The sequence below is a fragment of the Tursiops truncatus genome, chromosome 4 (assembly GCF_011762595.2).
Source record: "Tursiops truncatus isolate mTurTru1 chromosome 4, mTurTru1.mat.Y, whole genome shotgun sequence".
NCBI lineage: Eukaryota > Metazoa > Chordata > Mammalia > Artiodactyla > Delphinidae > Tursiops > Tursiops truncatus.
The window spans coordinates 113,241,388-113,267,859 of record NC_047037.1 but is presented as its reverse complement, the minus strand read 5'-3'; the positions used below and the strand labels follow the sequence as shown (position 1 = coordinate 113,267,859).

Genomic DNA, 26,472 nt, shown 5'->3' with positions numbered 1-26,472 from the left:
TGGAAATTCCAGCCTAAACCAGATCAGAAATTGAGTTCTTTGTCTACAGACTTATCTGTGCATTCCTGAGGGACCTAGAGATATTTTCATTCTAGTCTCTCCGGAAGCGTTCCGAAGGAGGCATATAGTTCGCAGGAAGAGACCTACTGGTGTTCCTCGTCAGCACCCTCTGGTGTTAGTCCAAGTTCTGGAAGAATTTCCTGGGCAAACATGAAAACCATGATTTAAAGTCTCAGGCAATCTAAAAACTTTGCCAGAGATGGAAAATGCTTTCGACTAAGTTAAGAGAACCTGTTGATCAAAACTCGTGTATGATTATCTGGGTAGAGAGACATCAGGAAGTTTCCCTCAGCCGTCATCTTGCATTGTTGTGAATTCCTATACAGTTCCGTACCACCCCAAGCTAGCAGTTTTAACATCTCAGTATGGACGGGCAAATTATCTTTCTTCCTTTCCTCAATGCTCTTTGTTGGATTCACTTCCCCCATGATTTGTGGGATGTAAATATAGTGATGAGAAGGATAAGGTAAAGTTCTGGCCACTGTCTTATCCCACATCAGGATTGTTCCAGGACTTAATTGCCATCTTTTTTATCAGTTAGTAACAATACAATAGATTTCTACTCATAGACTTCCTTGATTCTTCACTTAAAAATTGCTTTCAGATGAAAACATCCCAAACTCTAAAGTGAGTGTAAAGCAACATGATATAGCTATAACACACTTGAACACACACATACACACACATGCCCTGAAAAAGGAAAGAATTCTAAAGCCATTTTCCCTCCGTATAATTTTTACAATCTTTGTAGCACTGTTTAAATTTACTGAAGCTCATCTTCTTAATCTAAAATTTGAGGATAATATATTTTACTTCACATAAATTATGAAGATTATGTGATTAAATTAGTTTATATGTAAAAATGCTTTACATATTTTGAAGGTTAGAAATGGGGAAAATGCAGAATGCATCTGCCTTCCCTTGTTCCTGGCTGAAGTGGCAAGTTCATGCTTCTGCTCAGGTCAGGCTGCTAGGGCCAGAGGTATCCCTCTGCCCACGCACAGAAGCTCAGCACCACTCTGGTCACCTCTGTCCCCAGACCCACATCGTGCCTGAGAAGGCAGGAGGGGATGAGCCTGGAGAGCCCTGGTAGCCTGTCAAGATTCTCACTCCTGCCTGTAGCTCCTTCCCTCCACCCATTCGGGGAGGTATGGGGGCCACAGAAGTTACTTTCTCAAGCCACTGATAGTAAAGATATTTATGTGAATTTATTATTTATTCATAAGTGATACAAATATAATGATATAAAGCAATTTGATTGTTGCAGATTTACACTTTAAATCCATGTAGTGAGTTAAATCTCATTATAACTTGTTATCGTGTAGATACAGCTATATCATTTGTAAATCACGTGCCCTAAAATAGCTTCAGGCTTATACACGCTATTGCATGAAATGTGTATTGGTCTTGTGGCCCAATGAGCATGATATTTAAATATGCTACATTGTGTTTTAATGTTTTTTAAACAAGTAATGATCAAATAGCATTAAAGTATTTCTTTTTCTCTTATTTGACAAAGTGGCATGTAATTCCAGAGATATTAATCTCTGGGAAAAATTTTCGAGTTAGGTGATTGATTTGATTATAATCTTAGGCCTCCTTTTCTTTATTTCAGCTATCTCCCTCACATTAGACAGAGGGGTCGGGGGAGAGAGGAAAGGGGAGAGAGAGAGAAAGGAGATTGTGAATGAGAACAAAAGAGAAATGCTTGAGCAAATTGTAAATTTTCAAATCATGAATTGGGACATTAGGAAAAATAAATTAGTCTTACTGTCTGCAGTATCCAATTTTTACAGTGATCTATGACTATCCACCAGTATAGAGAGTTAAGAGCCTGGACTTAATGGTCCATATTCCTCAATATGTGCTGATAATACCAATTAGCACTAATAGGATACCCAGGCACTTCAAGGCGAGAAGAGCTCTGTAGAATTCCTGGGTTTTGCTTGTCATCCATTTTCTTTTGCCTATGTCATACAAACAGGGAATAAAGATGATGGGTTAACCTCAATCATATGCCATTTTCCATGTCATCGAATCATTTAGAAGGTGGACTGATAACACATTGTAGAGGAAGAGATCCCGGAGAGAATTAAGCCCATCTGATGTATTAGTGCTATGTAAATTAGTATTCTAATGGCTAATTGTAGGAAAGTGCACACTTTGAGCTATTGTATCATTTCCAAGTGCCTTTAAAATTTAGACCCTTCTCTTTCAGATGGTTTATTTCAGTAATATATTTGGATTCCACAGGAGAATTAGCTTGCTCTCAAATTATGCTTCATATGTATGAAATAGTCTAGCCTTATATAGTAATACAAATTTTATAGGAAGGCAATAGCATTTTGAAATTATATTCCTGGCATGCTAGCAAACATCACCTCTTTTAGAAAAGGTTTAATAACGTAGTATGTTTATGTAAAGTGGGCTTACAGTGTCACACTCGAATCTAATAAAGTGGACATCCATCATGTTGCAATAAAGAGAAGAGCTTCTAATTAAAGTAGGACCTCATTCGCAGGATTAAAGTCATTTAGGGTAATTGAAAAGTGTTAATACCCTATTTTATCCTCTTTCATTGGTATTACTTCAAGGGTAGAAATATTTTAAGGGGAAAATGTGTCTTATGCCTTTAATTGAATGTTATTACCTCCTGATTGTAACATATTGAAACTGTTTAATTACAAACCTGGAAAATTAATTACTATGTCGAGAAACAGATCCCAGAGGGTTCTAATGTTCTTTTTTTGTAAGTAAATACAACATAAAAATTGATATGTCCTTATTTATAATCCAACTTGGAAGCATATCTCAATATAATTTATTGTATCCAAATTTTTTTTTAATTGAACAACAGTAAAGCAACATAGGTCATCCAGGTTAACATTACTGCTCTCCTATAAGAACGTTCACAATTTTGTGATTTGGCTGCTTGTATTAATATGAGTTATATAGGAAACTAAAGAACCTTTGATTTTTTGATAGGGTAATATTATGAAATTCTTTACCATCACACGCATCCTTCAGAAACATCCCGCATCTTCTTTTTATTTTCAGTGATTTGGTTAAGCTTGCTCAGACGGTAGCCTTTATACCTAGCTCCTTTCAAAGCTGTTAAAACCTGCAAAAATCTTATAGCAGAAGGAGATTCAGCTGTCTCTCTGTGTCAGTCTCAGTCACACACTTTTGAATACCTTTAGGAGAAATTGAGTTACTTATGTCAAATATTCAAAAGGGTCAGCAGAAAATATTTTTGCGTTCTCTAGTGATCTGCAGTTTATGAAACACATACACAATTGATGTTACATTCTAGATTCTCACGATGTTTTATGAGTTGAGTCAGATGAGCATTATTATGTCCATTTTACAGATGAGGAAACTGCATTTCAAAACTGTTCAGTAACTCACAGAAAGGCACGCAGAGAGTAAAAGGTCACGATCCAGACCTAGATGATTGTTCCTTCAGCCAGAGCATGCTCGCTTCTTAGAGCACATCATTTTCCCATGATGGGAAAAAAGTTTCCCAGTGAGACTCACTGTGTGGCCTTTAACCCTTTTAGTACCGTATTTTTAAATCTTTGTGTTTTCTTTTTCCAGCCACATTTCTCTAACTGCGGTAGCTGTTGTTAATATAATTTTCCTTCTGAGTGAGAAGAGAATCTTAGTAACATTGTGTTTGTTTCCACAGAACCTGCTTTTCCCAAATCAACCCCAACAGGCCAACAGCAGATGTTCTGTGTCGCCAGCCGGGGACCTTACAATTACCGACACTCAGCGCTCGGACGCGGGTTACTACATCTGCCAGGCCCTAACTGTGGCAGGAAGCATTTTAGCAAAAGCTCAGCTGGAAGTTACTGATGGTGTGATATTATTAGAATTTGTTTTCTGAAAATAATGATTTTTATCAAAACTATGAAATTCTCTGACCTTTTAGTTAAATCCTTAAAATTAATGCTTATCTTCTAAGTTTGAATCTAGGTGAAATAACATTCTTAATAGTTTCTAATTCTCCCTGATTTAATACCATTTACTTTCCCAAAGAAGAACATCAAACACAATCTATTTTATTCTTAAAAATATAGTGATGCATTATTTTAGTGAAATAGAAATAGGAATGTTAGCTGTATATTTTTATTCAGTCTTGTGCTGATATGATTGCTTCTAATGGATAGTAATAATCTTATTTTACTAGAGGAGAGAGAGAGATATAATCTTTATTATCAGTGGAAACAGAGATGACTTTTCACTTAGCCAATCACATTATGACATCCTATGATGTGTTAATTATACATTCACTAAGTTAAATTAATTAAATACCTTCCAAACTACAAATGGATGCTAAAACTATTTTTTTATTTGTATGTATGCCCTACAAATCTTAACTGAAGCACCTGATTCAGGTGAAAGTTGAAGACCATGCAGCACTCTTCATGTCTGATTTTTTTTTTCCCAAGAGCTTTTCTGTCCCAATTGACACGTAGGGAGTTTTAGATATTTGTGAACCTCTGAGCATTAATTTAAGCCATATTCTTTGATATCTTAAATTTAAAAAATCTCTCTTGCCCTCTTAGATTTGTGGGGTTTCTGATTCTCCCCCTCTGGGTTCTGCGATAAAAGAGCTTTGGGCTGTGACCTCTCTGATTCTCTTCTTTCTCTGCTGAGCTTTCATGCAATTCAAATTTACATGTAGATTAAAAGGTCATTTAAAATTAATAGAAAGGCAGTATTTTTTTAATGTCTGCCCATGGTATTGCCTGATTCAGCGCCATGTCAGGAATGGGAATAAATAGAACAGACAAACATTAGCTGAGGGGATATTGAGTCGTTAATGGCCATACCTGCTGATGCAGCAGAGATTTACTGCTATGGAACTGAAAGAAGTCAGGTTCAAGGGTAATGGTGCCAAGAAATTCTTCCTTTACATGGACAAGATCGTCGATCCTTCAAACCTCCATATTTCTTTAAAATAAATAAAATATAATTATTAATCTTTTTTAAGTTCCTATGTTTTCTTCTACTAGGAAAAAATGTCTAGAAACATATACTTGGAAAATAAGGTATTCTGGCCCAAACCTAAGTTTTATTCTATACTACTATGAAAGATTCCAAATATAATGCTTACGAACTCCACTATAGCTGCTTATGGTATTTTACAAAAGACAGACTTTTAAATGTTTCTAAATGAAGAAAGTGTTATGAAGAAGGCAAACCATATTTGTAGAAACAAAGTTGATGATTTAGAAAAGCCAGTTGATATGACTGATGTGGTTCATGAAACAGGTGGATATTCAAAACTGTGCCTGATATAATGAAAAGGAAAACTTGTTTTGAGAAATTATGTTTGTTGTTGACATAATCTCTCAGACCAGTAGTAATTCTAGCTTTGGTTCTGTGGTCAAACTGAAAAGAGTGATAAGGAAATTTAAATCTGTTGACTGAGATGTCTCTGAACATTTGGTTACAAGTGGCTTGAATATTAATTGCTACATTGATTTTTACTTTCGTAAGCATTCACAAAGTCAAGATCCTTTTGCAACAACATTGAATGGAGGTTATAGAGTTATTGATTTTGACAGTAAAGAAATCTAACTTCAAGACCTAAACACACACACACACGCACACACACACACACACACACACACACACACTTTATTATAAATAACGGTCTCCAAATATTAACTTGCCACATTGGCCGATGACTTCAGCTTTTATTCATAGTTTTGAACTTTTCAGACTGGTTAACAGTTTAATAATACGCAAGTCATCCCCTTTTGAACGTGTTGCTTGGTATGATCCAGGGCAGTTTAGAGCCAAATGAAATTCCAGTGTAGAATGAAAACATATGTCGTGTTCAGAAAAACAAGCAAAACATCTATAGCGATGTTTCTGTTGTTACAGTTTTGTACTTAGACTCCTTTCTTGGAAATATTTTTAACTCAAGTGTTCACATGAGATGAGATTGTTAATGGTGATGAAAGGTGCTGTTGAGTGATAATTTTACTTATTATAGGTAGAGCTAAGATCTTTAATACACTTGAATTTCAAAACATCCCTTTAAAAGACCTTCTTATTATTTCATTAACACTGTTCTTCATTTCTTTTCTTCTTTTAGAAAATTAGGAAATTGTAATGAGAATTCTGAGTAGAGCCAATAGAATCTAAAAGGACTGGAGAGAAGAAATGTACAATAGATGTCACATCATGATCTTATATGAATGGTTTATTGAGGATTCACAATGCATAGTTAGAGAAAACCATGGAATTGTTCACAGATCACTGGAAACCCTAAATGTTCATTTAACCTCTGACCTTAGTGTCATGGAAACTTGTGGTCATCTTTCACCCATAACATCCTTGAAACTGAAAGTTCTTTCTGGCCAGGAAATTTTCAGTTACTGTTTTGATCAAATTCATTTAAAAGACAATGAGCTACTCATTTGGGCAGTTAAAAAGAGAAAAAAGAAACTAATTGTATGTCCTTTGCCCATATATAATGATTTCAAGGATATGACAGTAAGAGCAGGTTATAAGACGTTACCAGAATTCTATATAGATATTTAATTTGAAACAAAGAAGTAACATTATATAAAATTTAATAGTTTCTTCTCTGGTAATGCAGACCCATTTTTCTTACTGAATTTTAAAATTATTCATAATGTTTGGTGAATTGGCCTTCCATTTTTGACTCAGAGAAAAAATAAATTCCACAAAGCATTCAACTTGAATATCTATTTGCACAATTATTGCCAGATATGTCAGAATTAGTATAATATTGTGCTTTCACATTCTCTGAAGATTATTTAATTTACTTCTAAAATGAAGAATTTGATCAAGAAAAGCAGTGAACTAAATGGATCTAATTTTTATTTGCAAAGAATACACAGAGAATCTTGTTTTCCTTAGGTTTTTATAAGGTTTTCTACATATACACACATTTTAATACATATTTTGATATAACAGGTTTAGGTTGATTGGAAGTCCACTCTATCTTGACATGCAGGAGACCTCTATTTTAAATCAAGATCAGTTGGCTTTCTCATGGTAGCCTCTAAAAGGGCTGTTTGATTTAATGTCTTTCGCCAAAACTGTGAACTCTACAAATAAAAATACATATAGATTGAGAAATATATAAACATATAAATGGGTATTTGTAAAAGTTGGTAGACAAAGGAAATTAGAGCATTAATAAGCAAAATGACTTTTTTTGATTATGTACATAGTAATCCAAGATGACCTTCTTGAGAAAAAGCATTCTTCACAGTTGCTTAGCAATAATTCAGATTCACCATCTTTTTCTTTTTGTGGAACTTATATATATATATTTAAATATTATATTTGTTATTATTATACATAATAAAGAGCATATTTGGGTAATTAACCAAAACCTATGTGAAGTTTATAAAACTTTCTCTTACGAAATCCTTTCTTGGGCTTGGGTATATCAGTTTCATTGTGAGATGGTCTTCTAATGAATTGTAGATGAAAGCCTGCCTCCAATTGATTCCATATTTTCATTTCCCATTTAAATAGTACTATACATTCTGATACACTTCCTAAATCATTATATAATACTTCTAAAGGCACTGATGATACTGCTACAAATCAATATTCAATTAAAAAAACAGTGAACTATGTTTATGAAATTATGGAAAATTTACTCAAATGATCACAAAAATGGATATATATGTAAACACAAATTTTCATGAAAACGCTATTTTTGTCATGTCATAAATATGGTCTTTAGATTTTTTTGCTTAAAAGTATAGACTAATTAAATTATATCATCCACATTATATTACTATAATCTAGAGCCCAATATCACAATTTTAGAAATAAATTATTTATAGTCTAATATTTTAACGTCATCAAAATATTATAGTCTATATAAATAAAGCCAGCAACTGGTGCTATGAAGGTAAAATTATGTATTACTCATATATTTATAATAAAAGCAAAAGTGAAAATTGATTGTACTCATGTGATATTCCACAGGCTTTCTAAAACATGCATATGAGAGAAAAAATGGCCATTTTGCAAATGATTACGATAAGCTCTCAACATTTTAATTTTAATATGATTTAACCTTTCTAAGATGTCAGAATTTATCTTATCATCATCTTAATTATAGGTAACTCAGAGTAAGTTATAAATATAGTATGGCTTCAGTAAAATATGTACAGGTGTATGTATAGTAATTATAGATGATAGATTTATAATGGATGTAGAATATTACAGAAAAAATTGTAAGTAATATGTATGACTTTGGGGCTTTAATCTTACTTTTGATATAAGACTACTGATGATATAAAGACTACCAAATTTCATAAAATTAAAATATCCTGAAAAATATCTTTGTCCTTTAGTTTTGACAGATAGACCTCCACCTATAATTCTACAAGGCCCAGCCAACCAAACGCTAGCAGTAGATGGTACAGCATTACTGAAATGTAAAGCTACTGGTGACCCTCTTCCTGTAATTAGCTGGCTAAAGGAGGGATTTACTTTTCTGGGTAGAGATCCAAGAGCTACTATACAAGAACAAGGAACCTTGCAGATTAAGAATTTACGCGTAAGTAATGTTGGAATTTGTATTTGGATCTTCATCTCACAGAAGTACGTACTTCCCTAGGGAAACACTGTGTTGTGAAGTTAAAATCTTACATCCCTGCATAATTACTATACATTTTATTATAGACCCTGTTATTTCTTATTTTACAAATGACAAATTGAAATTAGAGGGAAGTTCATTGTCCTTAAGTTCGTTATAAACTCATAACAGGCCTAGAAACTTTTTATTCCTTCATTCTATCCTATATGTATGTAATCAGTGAAACTAAAAAGGTTAAACACATAAAGTTAATGATAGTAGTAGTACATTTAAAATAACTGAAAATGAGAAATGCTTCTGATTTACTCTCATGAACAAGGGAAGTTCGTAATGAAATGTGGATAGATTGGCTCGGCCAAACAGTTATGTGGAAAGTAATAAAGAGATGAGACTGATGACTGCATAGGAAGCAGGTTTGGCTAGTTGGTAAAAGTATCTTACATTTTAGGTAAAGTTGCTGTGCAGTTTAGGTTTAAATCTGTGCCCAAGAACAAGCCATTGCTGGTCTTTTAACAGAAGATGACATGATAGAAAAATGACCATTCCTGCCAAATTACCAAGTTAGACTTGCTACAGGAGCAGCTCAAAATAAATGTTTACTTCTGAATATTATATTAGCTATCTACTGCTGTGTAACAGTATTAGAAAACACTTCACAACACTTGTGTTGTTAGACTCAAAACAACACGTTTATTATCTCATACCTTCTGTGGGAGTCTGGGCATGACTTAGCTGGGTCTTCTGCCCTAGGGTCTCACAAAGCTACAGTCAGGGTTGTAGTCTCATCTGAAAATGGACTGGGGATCAGTTTGCTTCCAAACAACATAGTTGTTAGTGGCATTCAGTTCTTAATGGCTATCAGACTGGTGACCTCAGCTTCTTGTTTGCTGTTCACTGAAGGCTGCCTGTGGTTCCTTGCCATGTGGATATTCCCAATATGATTGTTTGCTTCCTCAAAATCAACAAGGAAGAGAGTTTTTTTGCAAGGCAGGCTTACAATCCTATATAACATAATCACAAATGTGACATCCTGTCACTTCCATGCCATATTCTATTGGCCAGAAGTAAGTCAACAGGTCCTCCACACACTCAAGGTGAGGGATTACACCAGGTGTGAATACCAGAAGGATGTTATCATGGGGGCCACCTGCCCTCCACAAGTATATTCAGTTCATTCAACCAAATATAGAAAGCCTCCCCTCCATGTAGCAAGCACTATGCTAAAGCTCAAGAGTATGTCAGAATAGTCACAAGATTGGGAATGAGGGTCAGAATTAGGGTGGTTGATGTAATAGTACATGAAGAAAAATTGACTGAAAATGATTCAGTGGAAGAACAATTAGTAGCATCTGGTATCTAGGTATAAATTGGGAACCAAGGTGATTCAAAAACAAACAAAAAGGTGTTGCATTTTCCCATTCAGAAGCCTGAGGAGGAAGATAAATTATTTTTATTATGTGTATTTTCAAATGATCACAACGGGGAGTGTTTTTTTCTTACAATGTAAATTATTTACAAGCACATGTTTATCAGATGTGTAAAATACGGCCACATAACAAAAAGGAAGAATGACTTTTTTGTAGTGTCCACATGCATACACAAACACAAATCTTTAATTTGTTACTATAATGAATGTATATATTGTTTTATTTTAATTTTGAGATAGGCATTAATTATTGCTCTAAGTAGACAAAATGCTATCAAATTCAATTTAAAGAAAAATAAATTAATACAGTAATGTCTTTTTATTTATTGTAAATTAATTGTAAACCTTCTTTGGACAAAATGGGAGTTATTAAAAAATTAATGCCAGCTCTCCTTGAGTAAACAATTTAATCGCTCTCTCTGAGCTAAAAGCAGACTTCTTGGGCCATGGAGGTTAATGCATTTCCACTGTACTGCTGAATTAAAGAGTGTGCTTGAACAGTCAAGACCCCCAATAGTGTTTAAAAGAAGCAATTAAAGGTGGGTGCTTGATGATGTCAAACAAAGTTTGAGCCCCTCTCTCAGGCTTCTGAGTAGTCTTTCTGAGATGCATATGCATACTCCTGGGAGCTTGTCTGCAGCCAGCTACACAAGGAGAAAAGGAGGTGAGAGAGTGTGCCAGCACATTTGTCTTTTTCAAAGCACTGATTAAGGATGAAAAGAGAAGGATGGAAAAGATATCAAGCACTCATGACCAGAGAAGACATTATTTAAAGTTAAAGGAATGAAAATGAATATGGTGATGATGATGATAATACAAGAGTGAGCTTTAGCAATGTATTTAGGGTTTTCATATCACTTTTGATAAACTCCACAATGAAAACATTGTTATTTTTCCTGTAAGATGACTGTCTTTAACAGAAATAAAATGTTTTACACTACTTCACTGATACAGTCAAGAGAGGGTTTCTGTAGATCATATTCCTTTAGATCTTACTTTCTTTTCCAGTACTTAAAGCAAGGGGGGAAAAATAGTGTGATGAACACTGTGTTCTCATGGTCCAGTAATTGGTAGCTGAATCCGTTTCTTCTGAGGAGAATATTCCAATAACCATTAAAACCTACCGACCACAGCTAATGTCAGACTTGTATCTCCATACAATGACAAGGAGGTGCAGTTAAGAAGCATTACCTAGTACTCTTCTTTTAGCATTTGCACATAATAACAAGTGCTACATTTTAGTTCAACTGCTATAATAAAATGCAAATTTTTTACTCTTTCACAGACCATATTCAAATGAACATCCCATTAAAATCCAGCCTCGGCTCATTATATTTAGTTTGTGAGTGATGCTTCTTAAAAGCAAAGATCTAATGACTATAATGCGTGCACAGCCACATTTGAAAAAATGGCTCTTTCTACAATGGCTATTCCCCCATCTTGCCTCACTATAATAGAAGACAATTGTACAGAGATAACATAATATGGCAAAGAATGACGTGACAGAGTAATTTGAAACTTAGGTTAAAATACATAATGCCATTTAAAAGCAATTAAAATTGTGGAACCGCAGTAACATCCAGGCACTAATGATTTACCCGAGAATCAGTTGTGGAAGGTTGAGTCATCAATACACTTACATTTTGAACCCAACAGATATTATATTCCATGACCTCCCGTATTTTATCAACAATTAGACTCACGCTCATCGTGGAATTTTAATTCTACATCTTCTGCTTTGCCTTATTCTGTTTGGTCATCAGTTTCTCTTCCCAGTCTCGCTTTTCCTTCACCCCTAAACTAACCTGAATGAATGTTGTTTGCAATTTAAGCCCGTGGGGCTCAACCACAGGGAGGATTTTTGATTTACATATTACCAAACTTGAAGATTTTGTCAAGGTATAATCACGGAATCTTCTGCCTTTTAACATTTACAAAAGGGAACTCTTGATTATATTGTCAACTATTCCTCAAATTCTTTTGCCGCTCTTCAATGAATAACAAAAACATTTTTTGTAATCAGTGAAAGACAGTTTTTAGTATGCTTTAAAAAGTGTTATGGATTAGATGATTTCTATGACCATTTCAGCTCTCTATTGCAATGATTCCATGGGTATCGTTTGCTTGTTTTTAATGACACAACTTTATTTCATTCACTGTTACACTGCTACAATTTTAATAAAAGTGAGCACTGCACTCTTTAAAAGGAAAGGTTTAGTTTTCCTTTTTTAAAAAACAAAATTTCTTCTTCACTTTTCTCCATGTCTTTAAAAAAAAGAAGATCTGCCCCCATATTATCTCAGTGCTTATTTACTCCTGGGTATATTTTATTCTGTGAAATACAGTTTACTGATGACAAAGAGGACAGCTTTGCATTACTGATCTCTGAATGTTTATAGGATGCTGAAAACTTCTGTCCTGAGTTATCCATATCTAACTCTGACACAGTGAAGTACCAACATAAGCTGGAATTAAAAGATAAGGGGATTGCTATGGAGGCAAATAGAAAGACAACTAAAGTTTACAGACAAATAGCATTTAGTTGTAGAAATATAATAAGAATCTTTGAATCACCATTATGAATAAAATACATGATATGAGCTTATTTTAATATTTTACATGTGCATATGATTGACTCTAATGTATAATTTGGACAGCCAAGTGATATATCACATTTTCACAGTCAAATATTGCCTTGTTGAGATTGAGTAATTATTCTACAAATCAATTAAAACAATTTTATTCTCCCCCTTCTATGCACACTAGATTTCTGATACTGGCACTTATACTTGTGTGGCTACAAGTTCAAGTGGGGAGACTTCCTGGAGTGCTGTGCTGGATGTGACAGGTGGGTTCTTTGTGAACTATTTTAACAGAAGAAATCTTGAGCCAGTTTCAGTGATTAGCTCATTATCAACTAACAAGTTAAAGAGAGATCAATATTTTAAATTTATTGAATGTAAGAACTAAGCTTTACGCCACTTTTTCGTTTCTATACCTCTTGGTACGTAGCATTGCATATATGAAATGTGATACATTTGTCCTTAATAATCTTGTTATTTTATTTTCTCTGTCTAAAGAACAAGCAATTCTAGTGATCATGTGTGAAAGTAAATATTTACTAATATGTAGGAAAAATCAAATATTCACTTATATACTTTTGATTCATGAAGATGAATTGCTCACTGTCTATTCAAATTCTTTAATAGACTGTTTTCCTTTTAAGCATCTTTGTCAGCTTATGTAATCAGAAATGAAGCTTTTTCTATTTGTCCCCTCTAGAGTCTGGAGCAACAATCAGTAAAAATTATGATTTTAATGACCTGCCTGGACCACCATCCAAACCACAGGTCACTGATGTTACTAAGAACAGTGTCACCTTGTCCTGGCAACCAGGTACCCCTGGAACCCTACCAGCAAGTGCATATATCATTGAGGCTTTCAGGTATGAGACAGTTCCTTTTTTCTCCATTGGGTTTTTGCTTTAGCTCCTATATCCTAAAATCTCAAGTGAGCTATCCTGCTGTTTTATTCTAAGGACATGCTTAATCAGTGCATTTTAAGAATTTATCTTTTATATCTGACTTTATTCAAGAATAGACTTTAGTTTTATTTTTCATTCATACCTTAATTATAAGATTAAATATGCATTATCCATGCCTATGTCTGTAGGGATCTGGTTATGACATAATCACTTAGCTCTTGACCATTGTAGGGATTTATCAGATGTGAATTTTGGCTTTAGAACTAAGCAGAAAATAATTTAATTAGGCACAGGCACTTTTTAAGTTATGCAACTGTTATTGAGGCATGGAAGCTTGGAATTTTACGTCCTAATAATTAGAGCAGAATTTAAAATAATTCCAGTGTTTTATGCTATATATTTGAATACGTGTATTGGCTATGCCTAAGAGAATATTAAAAGCTACAATTAAGAGATTGAGTACATGCACTTCTGATTGCTGAACGGAAAAGATATGTCCAACTGTTATTTGAAATAATTGCCGTCAATTCAAGGATATAGACTATAATTTAGCAAATACTAGTATAAAATTGTTTTATGAGAATTTGAAAAAATAGTTGTACTAATGGGAAAATGTGGCTTCATATTTAGTTTCAATGTGCTTCTGTTTGCCACTATAAATATAGTGATAGCCTCTCTCCTTTTTAAGCATTAGGACAAATCATCACTTTCATTTTAGGCTTCCCTAATCTATTAAAGTTAAGGATCGATATATAGTTTTCAAATTTCAAAACAGTGTTTTTCTATAAGTTTCATGCTTTGATGTAAAAAGACTTCTGAAAAATAAACAGACAGCTCTGAAAATCACATTTCCTCCTCATTCTAAACCAAAGCAGCATTTGACCTTAGACAAAGTGCTATAAAAGGGCATCCCATCTGCAGATGACTGTTAAAGGGTCCACACATACAGATTCAGAAATATTTCACCATTCCGAAGTGGTAAATCACAATACTGTGTAATGTACAATTTTATTAAAAATGTGACCAAGGGAAAATATTCATTACATGCTTCCTTTCTTCTTTTACAGATATGTAGTTTTAGAAGGCTCTATTATAATATTGCATGTGGAATTGATGCAAAAGAAAACACACCTTGTAACAGGAAAATGTATTGGCATAATTTACTCTGTAGTCCATTTATTCTTTCTACAGGTTAATTCTTTTCAAGGTATATATATATACATTTACGAGGACCATATTTATTGTATAAACTTGATGTTGTGATCTTGGCCTCTGTTCCTTTTACAGGTATTCATTTAGTGGCTGCTGTGCTTTAGCAAAGGGCTATCACATCTCCTGGGCTGAGTTTAATTTTGTTGTGCATGGCACTTCCGTTAGGTGGGCTCGGCTTTGTTGTTGAATAAACTGAAATCATCCAAATGTTTCATTTATTGGGCTGAACACTTCAAGCGTTGTGTGTGTGCGTGTTTAATTTTCAGCCATTAACCTTTGTCATTGATACCCAACTCCATTTCCAAGACCTTATGACTGCTGTTTAAATGAAATTTCTGTTCATGTTTCAGCCAATCAGTGAGCAATAGCTGGCAGACAGTGGCAAACCACGTAAAGACCACCCTCTATACAGTGAGAGGACTGCGGCCCAATACAATCTATTTATTCATGGTGAGAGCCATCAACCCTCAAGGTCTCAGTGACCCAAGTGCTATGTCAGATCCTGTGCGCACACAAGGTAATTTCAATAGCTGCAAACATGACTGTTTCTAGAAGGAGACATTAAACAGATCTTTAAGGGCAAAGGGGTTGCAGGACCAAAGATAAATGTGTCTGCATTGCTTATTATAATGTTTCGCTAGACCTGATCCAGTGAAAAAGAAAACTTGTTGTTCACCTTGGTGAGTGTGTCCTCCTTCTGGAGTTGTCAGGGTCTATTTGGTAAAAAAGAAACAAAATAATTTGGTACAATTACATAGTAAGTTAAATTGGGGCTTAACTGTAGGGCTTTACTATATTTCAAAAGAAGGAAAAATGTTCCTCCTTCTTTGAAATTAATTGTACAATAGCAAAAAGTGATCTTTAATGGATAAAATGCCCTGTTAGGGATATCAAAATTACTTCCTCTAGTTCAGGAATTGTGTTTTGATAGTGCAGTGGGTCTCAAGGTGTGGTTCCCACAGAAGCAGCATCTGCATCACCTGGGGCCACATTAGAAATGCAGATTCTCAGACCCTGACTCAGAAGCTCTGGGGATGGCGCCTGGCAGCCTGTTAAAGTGCCCTCCAAGAATGTTAATGCTTAAGTTTGACAAGCATCATTACAGTGTATTTTATTAAACCACATGTTTAAAGGAACAATTTGTTTCAGGAAGCAGTAAACCAAGCTTTCTTCCCGAGGTATGCAATGCTTTTGACTAATAAAAAACGAAACAAAACAAAAACACCCACCCAGAATATTATAAGATCAAAATGGAAGATTTCTCATCTCATCTTTCATAGCCTGCCTTCAAACTGAGAAGTTGCTGCAGTCTAGGGGTTAATATGGGATGTTGAATTACAATTTTCCTTCTTACTAGTAGGTGAAGGGAATTAATAAAATAGAAACGGTGGCTTTATTCTTTGTTACGGCTTACTTCCCACAGGGTTCTTGAGAAAGGGTTAATTATGTCTTATTTGTAAAAGGCTTTGAACAAGATATTTATAATTCAAAGTAGTATTTTTATGCTATGAAAAGCACCATACAGCCATAAAATATTATTATAATTACAATGTAGTTCGGTGATAGTAACTAGCATGCTATTATAACAGAGAAGGGCACCTTAAAGGAATCAAGTCAAATAAAGTCACCACGTGATTTTGCAACGTTGCTGACATGATGACAGTCAAGGGAGGAGGGGATGCCACTTTGCTGTTGTTCTCTAAGCAGTAATGTGATTAATTTCCCATAATGATAAAGGGACTGTAGGTAAAGAACCTGTCTCAAGAGAAGGAAAAAGTACAAGAAGGAATTTGACGACCTGAAACTGTTTCTATTTTACCTTGCCAGGATCCGGTTGCTTTTAGTGTGTCTGAATTTAATGAGTACATTAAATTATTGAACTTGAAAATGAAGAGGTGTATGGTTTTAAGTCAAGAAGTTGTAGTACCCAGATCTTTTTTTTTTTTTTTTTTTTTCTTTTTTGCGATACGCGGGCCTCTCACTGTCGTGACCTCTCTCCCGTTGCGGAGCACAGGCTCCGGACGCACAGGCTCAGTGGCCATGGCTCACGGGCCCAGCCGCTCCGCGGCTTGTGGGATCTTCCCAGACCGGGGCACGAACCCGTGTCCCCTGCATCGGCAGGCGGACTCTCAACCACTGCGCCACCAGGGAAGCCCAGGATCATTTTTGACACCACACTTTCAGCAGCTTTGCATTCTGCAAAGCACCTCTTTGCAAAGAACACTTGGCTGTGTGAGCTCTTATTTTTCAAAGATATTAAATACTGTAGAATTTAGCAATTTCTTATTTCAGCAAGGCAGCAAGTACTTGTACCATCAAAGCACAGTAGATCATAGATATATCAGCAAAGATTAATAGTATTCACATGATATTAATAATACACACACACACACACACACACATATATATATATGATTTCTAAATCAAGTAAAACTCACTGTGTTGTCTATGTTAAGGATGAAAAAAAGTGGAACTGGAAAAAAATTACCAAAATGTAGTCCCCAATTATTTATGTTCCATCTTAAGTTAGTGCAGCCAGTTTAAGTTATGGCTGAGATATGCACTTAAAAATATTTTTGCAAGAGTGTCGCATTGTGGCCTGAGAAAAAACAAGATTAAGAAAATAAATCCTTTTAAATTGGACTTTGTTCCTTAAATAAGGTGATGGAAGAAAAAAATGCAACATAACATTGTAGTGCACCAGTTAAAGAAGCTGATTTGAGTATGTGTGAAATTCAGTGTTTGATATCAATTTGATGGATTTGGACATCTATAATTTATCTTTTTTCTTAATGGACACATAGGATGTAAACCATTGTATGGGAAGTAGAGTAGTATTTAGGCAAATGGTGACTAAGGGGTCAGAACAGTTTATGACTGAGAGTATATCATTTTAAACATTGTAATTCTTTCTCCCTCCTAGCCCCCCCATCACTTCGAAAAAATAGCAGCATGATTTTTTGTCAGATATTGGAGTACTGTTCAGAATTTATTACATAGAACATTTTATCAGCATTTTAAATTGGTCAAAATTATTTTTGTGAATTTGGGAGGGTTCTTCCCCTTCTTTCCCTCATTTTGTTTACATTTAGTAACATAATTCACTCGCAGTCCCCCTAATTACTTTCTCTTCCACACTCACAGACTGAAATAGCTCAAGGAATAGGAACACACAACCTACTAACTGGGGAACGGGATTGAACAAATTCCTCAACAGCAGTTTTCAGACCTGGCCCCATTAACTACTTGGAAAAGTCCTTCAACATGGCAACATCTGTGTAAAACTGATGTTTCTAAAGAAGTCTTTCAGCACGTACTTCATCCTTTAATAAGAAAATAATAGATCTTTCACAGCAGTGTACTGAGTGGGGATAAGGGGTTGCATACACTTTTATTAAGATTATTTTAGTGAAGGTATCAGTTCTCAAATTATGTTCTAAAATGGTGGTACGTATATAAATATACTTTAACATTGTTTGTCCCAAAGAGTTCTTAATTTTTGCCCTGGAATTATTTCTAATGGCATAATATTGGCTTATATAATGTATATTAGAATCCACTATTAATTTTAAAAAATTGGGAATGGTTATCCCTGTAGATATCAGCCCGCCAGCACAGGGAGTGGACCACAGACAAGTCCAGAAAGAACTCGGCGACGTCCTTGTCCATCTTCATACTCCGGTTGTATTGACTCCCACCACTGTTCAAGTCACATGGACGGTAAGTTTTTAAAGACTATCCTAATGGTAGTCTCTTTTACTCCTTTAAGAAAACAAACCAAAACAGAAAAAAGCAAACGAACAAACCAAAAAAAAAAGGAGCAAAAACACTCACCATTTAAAGTCAAGGTGTAATCAAAGGCAAAGAAGAAAAAAAACTCAATAGATAAAAGTGTGACTAGAGTAAAAATAGATCGCAATATAAACAATACGATCTGTCTCCTGAATTTTTAAATGGCCTTACTGAGATATAATTAACATACCAGAGTTAAAGTGTACAACTCAGTATTGTTTGGTATCTTTGCAGAGTTGTGCAGTCATCAGCAGAATCTGATTTTAGTACATTTCATCATCCCAAAGTGAAACCCTCCGCCCATTAGCAGTCACTCCTCCGTTCCCCTGACTTTAGCCCTTTGCAACCACTAATCTGTTCTCTGTCTATATAAATTTGCCTATTTCTTCCATGTGAATGAAGTTATACAATATACGATCTTTTGTATCGGGCTTCTTTCACTCAGCATGATGTCATTGAGATTCATCCATGTTGTAGCATGTATTGTTAGTACTTTGTTCCTTTTTATTATAGAGTAGAATTCCATTGTATAGATGTATCACATACATCTGTTTATCCATTTATCAGCTGATTCATCTTTGAGTTGTTTCCACTTTTGACCATTATGAATGATGGTGCCGTGAACACTTGTGTACACATCGACGTATATTTTCATTTTTCTTGCGTATACTTAGGAATTGTTGAATTAAACTCTCTGCTTAACGTTTGGATGAACTGCCAAAATGTTTTCCAAAGTGGTTACACAATTTTATGCTCCCACAAGCAATATTTGAAGGTTCTAGTTTCTTCCACATCCTTGCCAGTTTCTCTTGCATCTTATCCTGTCCTTTTGATTATAGCTGTTCTAGTAGGTATGGGTGGTATATCACTGTGATTTTAATTTACATTTTTTTAATGACTAGTGTTTTGAATCTTTTATGTGCTTATTGAGCATTTGTATATCTCCTTTAAAGAAATGTCTGTTCAAATTCTTTGCCCATTTTTAACTTGAGTTGTTTGTCTTCTTATTATAGTTCTATAATGTTCTTTACATATTGGATACAAATCCTTTATCAGATATATGATTTGTAAATATTTTCTCCCAATCTGTGGGATTTTTTTTACTTTCTTAATGATGTCATTTGAAGCACAAAAAATTTTATTTGAAGTTCTCTTCTAAATATAAATCAATCATCTTCACATTCTTTTAGCTGAATCTCATCCAGCAGTACCAAGAAAAGTATTTAATTTTAATAATTTGACATATGTAGTAAAAAAAAATTAATGGGTTTTAAGAAGTAGATTGATATTGTAATATATGCTAAGAAAGTCCAATTCCAAATTCCATGCATTATTAAATGTCAACCTGCCCACTGTTATTTCAAAATACAAATGTTTTCATCGCATGATAGTCACTGAAATGAAAACAAGAAATAGCATAAAAATAGCCATATTACTCATATTAGAGGATATTAACCCTTGTATATGTATTTGTGTCTATGTGTGTCTGTTTTGTGAAGAGCCAGATAATGTTCTTCCCTGTGCCTAATACAGTTTTTGCCAACTTCTCATTTATGCCTGAGATCTCTTGCCGCTAAAAATCCATGGGGATGATAAAAGGGCAGTTTTTTAAAACCCCCCGTATTTGTGCTAGATCTTGTATGTTGTGTAAGTAATGGTCATTTGAGTCATGGATATCTAGAAAATTTTCACTTTAATTATAATATTAGAATTATATCCATCATAATTAATTAGAAAGAATTATATTAATTAGAAAGTATTTATAATTATGACTATTAGTTTTGTTATTGTTTTTGTGGTAGTAGAAGAATGACTGTAAGTTAAAAAAAAAAATGGATTTTTCCCCCTTAGAATCCAAGTTTCTTTAGGGAACTATTTCACCCATTTCCATCAATTCCCTTAACAAAAGTAGTTGAAAAAGGAAAACCAGTTATTTTTCGTCAGCTCTTAACTAATTATGTTTGAAATATGAAACGCAATGAAGAGAATTATTCCAGCGTCCTCTTATTAATAAAACCATTGAGCAAACATAGTTCAACAAGCATTTTTTGAGGACCAGTTTTGTACTAGATGTGGGGAAACACTGTATAAAGAGACACAAATCTGCTTGAGAAAAACATGGGAATTCTTAATGACGGTACACAGGGATAAGGGCCATAACTGTATGTACACATTTTATAAACACAGGTTTCAATCAAAGAGGAAGTGATTAACTCTATCCTCAGGCATCAGAAACAACATTATCACTTATCTACATCTATACGGGGAAATATAGAGGCATTATTTATTTGAGCAGAGGAAACTAAATTAACATTTAAGGCTGTTTTCTCCAGTTCTATAGACTTGTAAAAGGAAACCAATGCAGACAGGTTGAACAGTGTTCCCAGTATCCTACAACTATTTACAGGTAAAGATAGGATTAGAATTTCCTTACTTTAAACCTACTTTTTGTGTTTTTCACTTTAAAGATAAACTATAGACAAATATTTAGTTGAAAGAAATACCTTTTAACTGTGGAATTTCAACATATGATCCTGGATGGGGCACTTTACTTCTTAAACCACACTAGTCAAACGTTTAGTGAGTACCAAACTGGGTAATGCTTTAACAAAAAATAAAACTAAATTTATGTTTTAAGAGTAATTATGATTATTTAAGATTACATTGTTTCCAATTTTATTTTTGATTTAATTTCACATAGACTTATTCTGTTTTCTGCATATAATGGTTTCTATTCTTCTGCTCCCGTGAAGGGAGTATAATGACCTCATCATTTTTCCAATGGCACAGAAAGGATATCATCTGACATGGCTCTTCCATCTTTCTGTAGCTTTGGCTAGATACCAAACAAATAAAGCCAAGGAAAGGGTTATATTTTTAACAACAGATTTTTCCTCATTCTCAATTGAAAAAGTCTTTTCTGCTTTGTTGTGAGTTTTGAAGGGGTTTCTTTTTTAAGCTGCTTCTAAATGTGGAAATTATTTGGGTAAGAATCAAAGTCATTATGTTTATGAAGTTAATCACTGTAAAAGTCACTGAATTTAAAAGAATAAATCAAATTAGATAAGAATTTCAGATCAGTAGTCTGGGAGTTCTTCCAGGAGAGGGACCTTGTCATATTCATCTCTATATCCCAAGAAACTTGTCATTTCTAGTTTGCATATCTCTATCCCTCATGAACTTGTGTTCTGAGAGTCCAAAGTTCGTGTTTTCATTTCTGTTTTTTCAGAACAAAGCATTCATTATGAAATACTTTTTCAGTAACTGTCTGTTGAATGATCAAATCAGTTGTTTTCATACATTTTAACTTTTTACTTTAAAAAAGAAACCATTCAATTATATCACAAATTCCCCACGAATTTGTAGTTACACATGAGATAAGTATATATTTCAGAGGTAAATTTTAGTGAAATAAATTTAGGCTGGAAGTCAGATCAGTTGCCAAAGAAATTGTAACCAAATATTTCATTTTCATGTCATATTTTCAACTTGCTAAATGTGTATGTTCTTTGAGTTATAACACTGTTAGTATTTGAGTTATAGACATGTTGATGTTTGAGGGAAGAAATATATTCACCAGCCCATGTATTTCGATTAAGGGTCAGCTGATATGGTTTTTCAATAGTTGGCAGGATTCTATTACCAAACACATAGTATGTTTGAACTGGAAAGACCATCTGCCTGCCCCACAAGTCTAATCTTGAAGGAACAATACTTAACAAAGGCTACTTTCTAAAAGTGACTGCTGTTATAATAAGGGTAGGTAAAAATGATGAAAATGGCTGTTTTACAAAGAAAGTAGCAATAAATCCCTTATTTTAAAATCATTATTCTAGTTTTTTTGTGTGTGAGTGTTTTGTTTTTATTCAAGGACAAAAAGGATTATAGGCTCCTTGCCCCTTAAACATCACAGCTACTGGAGTTGAAAGAGTGTTTTGGCGAACTTGAATTTCAGAACTCAATTAAACCCAGATCAGTTACTTAGAAGGCTAAGCCCACCAAAGGAAATTCAATTTGAATTTTCAGTATAGATGGAATTTTTAAAATTGAAATGATAGATATTGAGCATCTCGCTTTAAACCTTTTAATGAAAGTGCTGATTTGAGGGCCACATATGGGCCCCCATTTTTAGTATATCCCGTACGTAACAATGCTTTATCATTGTACAGCTCTAAAACTTGCAGAGTGCTTTAAACTGTATTAGTCATTTAATTGTTTCTGTGCCCTTGTAATATGTGTATTATTTGAGCAAACTAAGTAAACTGAGGCTCAGAAAGTTTAAAAGGCTAAGCTGTCACTTAATAGAGACCTTGTGACCTGAAGACTGAAACTCTCTTCACTTCACATGTTCCTTAAGACAATTCATTTGTATTCAGATACCAGAAAATACCAATTTTTTAAATTCTATAAGCCCATGCATGGATTTGTGGCTGGACTCTGATTATAATCAACTCTAAAAGAAAATCCTCCGTCTTATAACTAGAATGTTAATAAAACTAGTGACAAGCATAAGGTTTAACTCAAAAGTGACCACTTGTCAAAAGGTGCTCCAAAAGTCAGTGCTGTAGAGCACGTATCCACTAAAAATCCCACCTATTTTTTAATAGGTAATATGCAGCATTTTCATTTTTGCTTTCACCTGCAACAACAAATTTCCTTCTGAAAAGAATGTATAGCAACCGCGCAAAATCAAGTTAAACTATTTAGCTATTAAGTAGGCCATTAGAATACACTGGTTGAAGGCAGTGTACACTGAAGTGAGCAAAGCAATGTTGTGTAGTAAACATTAGCTTCATAAAGTCCTAAAACACTTAATTAATGAAAACCAAACATGGATAAAACCAATTTACCCTGATTTACAGACTCCCTTCATCTGGAAACAGCTGCTTAATGTCCTTCTTAAAAACACAGCTTGCTTCTTTCAGTATTAACAAGCTATTATTGTGAGTTATGTCTTTCTTTCAGTATATAAATTCACTTAAAGTGAATGCAGAGAAGTTTATAAACTGCAAGCTTAATGTTGTTTTAACATATGCTGCAGGGATTTTTTTGAACATTGACAGTTTTGATGAAAGGCATCTCTCCTGGCTCTCATAAATTTACCTTTTTGCTTTTTACTTGCCTTGTTTTATAATGTCAGAACAACTTCTGCTTTTCAAAAAATATGTATTTTGGTATGAACACAAACTGGTAGCATGCATTAGGATTCAAAGATCATGAGCTTTGGTATCAGAACCGAGCTTACTTTTCCTTGACATAACCTCATACAAGTGTAGCACTAATTCCACAAATCTTTGAGGGTTAGAAAACTGTCAGGTGGGTGAAGGAATTCTTACTTGTTGAGACTCATCTGTGAAACTGGAATTAGCTATACTTAGAAACACACATGCTCATGCTTACCAACTTTATGGATTTTTCTAGCTTGGACATTCTAAATACCAAAAAAAATGTCCCTTTGTTTCACTGTATTTTGATTGAGGTTCTGTATTTTTTAATTTTCTGTCTTCACTTTAAAAAGTATTTTAAAATGCTGCAACTAATGAAGAAATGCCAGAAGTTAATACATGAAAGAATACCTTTTGTTTATTATGTGTTAACAGTTGGATCAAGACATTTTTAAAAAGCTGAAGTAACCGTTTCCATCATCACCTTCTTTATTTCCTCTCTCTCCTCAACCTTCCTAAAATGAGGTTATTCCATCTCTTCTCCATTGAATTTTACACTTTATTTGACAGTGAAATATGTCAAGTTAAAGGCTTCTTAAAATATGGCTACTAAACTATAGCATATGGAATATTAATTGAAGAAGGTGCTGTGATAGTTATATTTGTCAAGCATTTCTAAAAAATGGCAAGACATTAAAAAAGTTTAAAAAGCTAAAAGTTCCTTTATCCCTGAAATGAAACAATGGTAACTCCAATAAAGACTCTTCAATAAATGTAAAACAAGAACTTGTTTTTTGATATTTTTTGATATTTTGATATTGGTTTTCAGGTTCCAAATCTCAGATTTTTATTAAAAACAGCTGCTTATCCTCTGTACCTCAAATGAATGAAAGGATCAAGAAAGTTGTCAGGTTGTGCCAATAGTGGGATATTGGAGGAGCCAGAAGTTGATAACTTAATAAATGTCTTTCATTTAATATTTGTTAATGGGTATAAGCTTTTCATATGCATTTAAAACAGACGCTCTGGCGCCACAACTCTCGAGTCTCTTTCATATGCTCCCTTCAGCTACAGGAATTTTACACATTCTGTTCCTACTCTTCTTCCCCTAAATAAGTCTTACTTTCCATGCAGACCTCAGCACTTGTTCTTCTTCCAGGAAACTGTCTCCCCTTCCTGACCACTCAGCTTCCTCTCCACTCTAGGCTTTCTTAGCTCCTAGTACAACTCACTCATAATATCTGCGTATGCTTATTTGTTATGAATGTAACCTGCCCATTGTTTGAGTGATCATTAAATAATGCCCACCTTCTACCTGAATTCTATGCACCATGAGGCCTGGGACTGACTCTACTTTCATTCCAGTTTTACCCTCAGAGTTAACAGAATAACTGGCACCTCTTAGTAGGAACTCAGAAAATGTTTGAGTGAGTGAAGACATTAGTGAATGAACAAGGGATGAGAATGGAGATTCCGGACAAATAGCACACTACATATAAAACCACAAAAATGAGAATTGTTGACTACAAAAAAAGAACAAACAGACGAGCAACAAAGCTAGAAACATTGGCATGTCTAGGCCTTGACAGGCTTTTGTGCTAATCCAAAGAATTTGAATTAATTGAGTATCTTAGCTGCTATGAAGTATTTTTAACAGGAGAGAATGTTGTTCCACTCTTCATTTTGGAAATAACAACTCAGGAGCAACGTGAACTCAGAACTGGAAAAGGATATTAGAAGCAGGGAGATGAATTAGAAAGCCATGGCATCACTCAGACACTTCCATTTGGTTTCAAAAGTCTTTTGCTTTGTTTTTCAGGTTGATCGCCAACCCCAGTTTATTCAAGGCTACCGAGTGATGTACCGTCAGACTTCAGGCCTGCAGGCTACATCAACATGGCAGAATTTAGATGCTAAAGTCCCGACTGAGCGAAGTGCTGTCTTAGTCAATCTGAAAAAGGGGGTGACTTATGAAATTAAAGTTCGACCATATTTTAATGAGTTCCAAGGAATGGATAGTGAGTCTAAAACAGTTCGTACTACTGAAGAAGGTCAGTATTCAGATTTCTAACATAAACCAAACTTAAACCATAATGAAATCAATTTCTGTTGAAGTTCTAGTTTATCATCTTCCTTAGAAGGGTAGCAAAAGACATTCTAAAAGTCAATCCAGGAAGTATCATTTTCTCCTTTTATTCTGAGAATTTCATAGAATCTAACAACTCAAAAAGATGACATTCAAGTAGTTTGAATTTTCCTTAAGGAAACATTCGCTTCAAATCTTGTTTTTCAGTGCACTGGAATTTGATTATAATGTTTTCCTATTTTTTTTTTTTACACATGGATTTAAGACATTTGGCTTCATTAAAGGACAGGCTAATGGAAACCCAAGTACACAGGCTGTTCTTTGTCTCTCTTTGTTTGGGTAGAGTAAAGCATGACATTTCCTTTCATAAGCCTGCTTCCCTACGGGCTCTGCCAGTCTGATTCATAATTTCTAATCCGGAAGGCCCCTTGCATGTTTGCAGCAGCATTCTTCTTAGTGATGTTCCCTCTCCCTCTTCCCTTTGTAACTTTTCTTACCTGTAGATACTTTTAAAGTCAGTCTGTGATGGACATGAAATTAATGTTGGTCTCAACCAGACCATTTTCTAGCGTCTCCTTCCCTAAACTAGAGGTTTATAATGAATGCTATCATCAACGTACAAAAAATCCGGGCTTCCCT

General features: G+C 34.5%; 1 protein-coding gene across 1 annotated transcript in view; it reads left to right on the top strand.

The window, feature by feature from the left end:
• The window catches only part of ROBO2 (roundabout guidance receptor 2), a 197,957-nt gene that overhangs the window by 95,299 nt on the left and 76,186 nt on the right, over nucleotides 1-26,472 (top strand). The window contains exons 7-13 of the mRNA XM_073804650.1: nucleotides 3,749-3,920; nucleotides 8,424-8,629; nucleotides 12,861-12,942; nucleotides 13,377-13,539; nucleotides 15,141-15,307; nucleotides 18,389-18,510; nucleotides 25,567-25,798. Coding sequence (XP_073660751.1) covers nucleotides 3,749-3,920; nucleotides 8,424-8,629; nucleotides 12,861-12,942; nucleotides 13,377-13,539; nucleotides 15,141-15,307; nucleotides 18,389-18,510; nucleotides 25,567-25,798 — 1,144 coding nt within the window. The remainder of the gene's footprint in view (nucleotides 1-3,748; nucleotides 3,921-8,423; nucleotides 8,630-12,860; nucleotides 12,943-13,376; nucleotides 13,540-15,140; nucleotides 15,308-18,388; nucleotides 18,511-25,566; nucleotides 25,799-26,472) is intronic.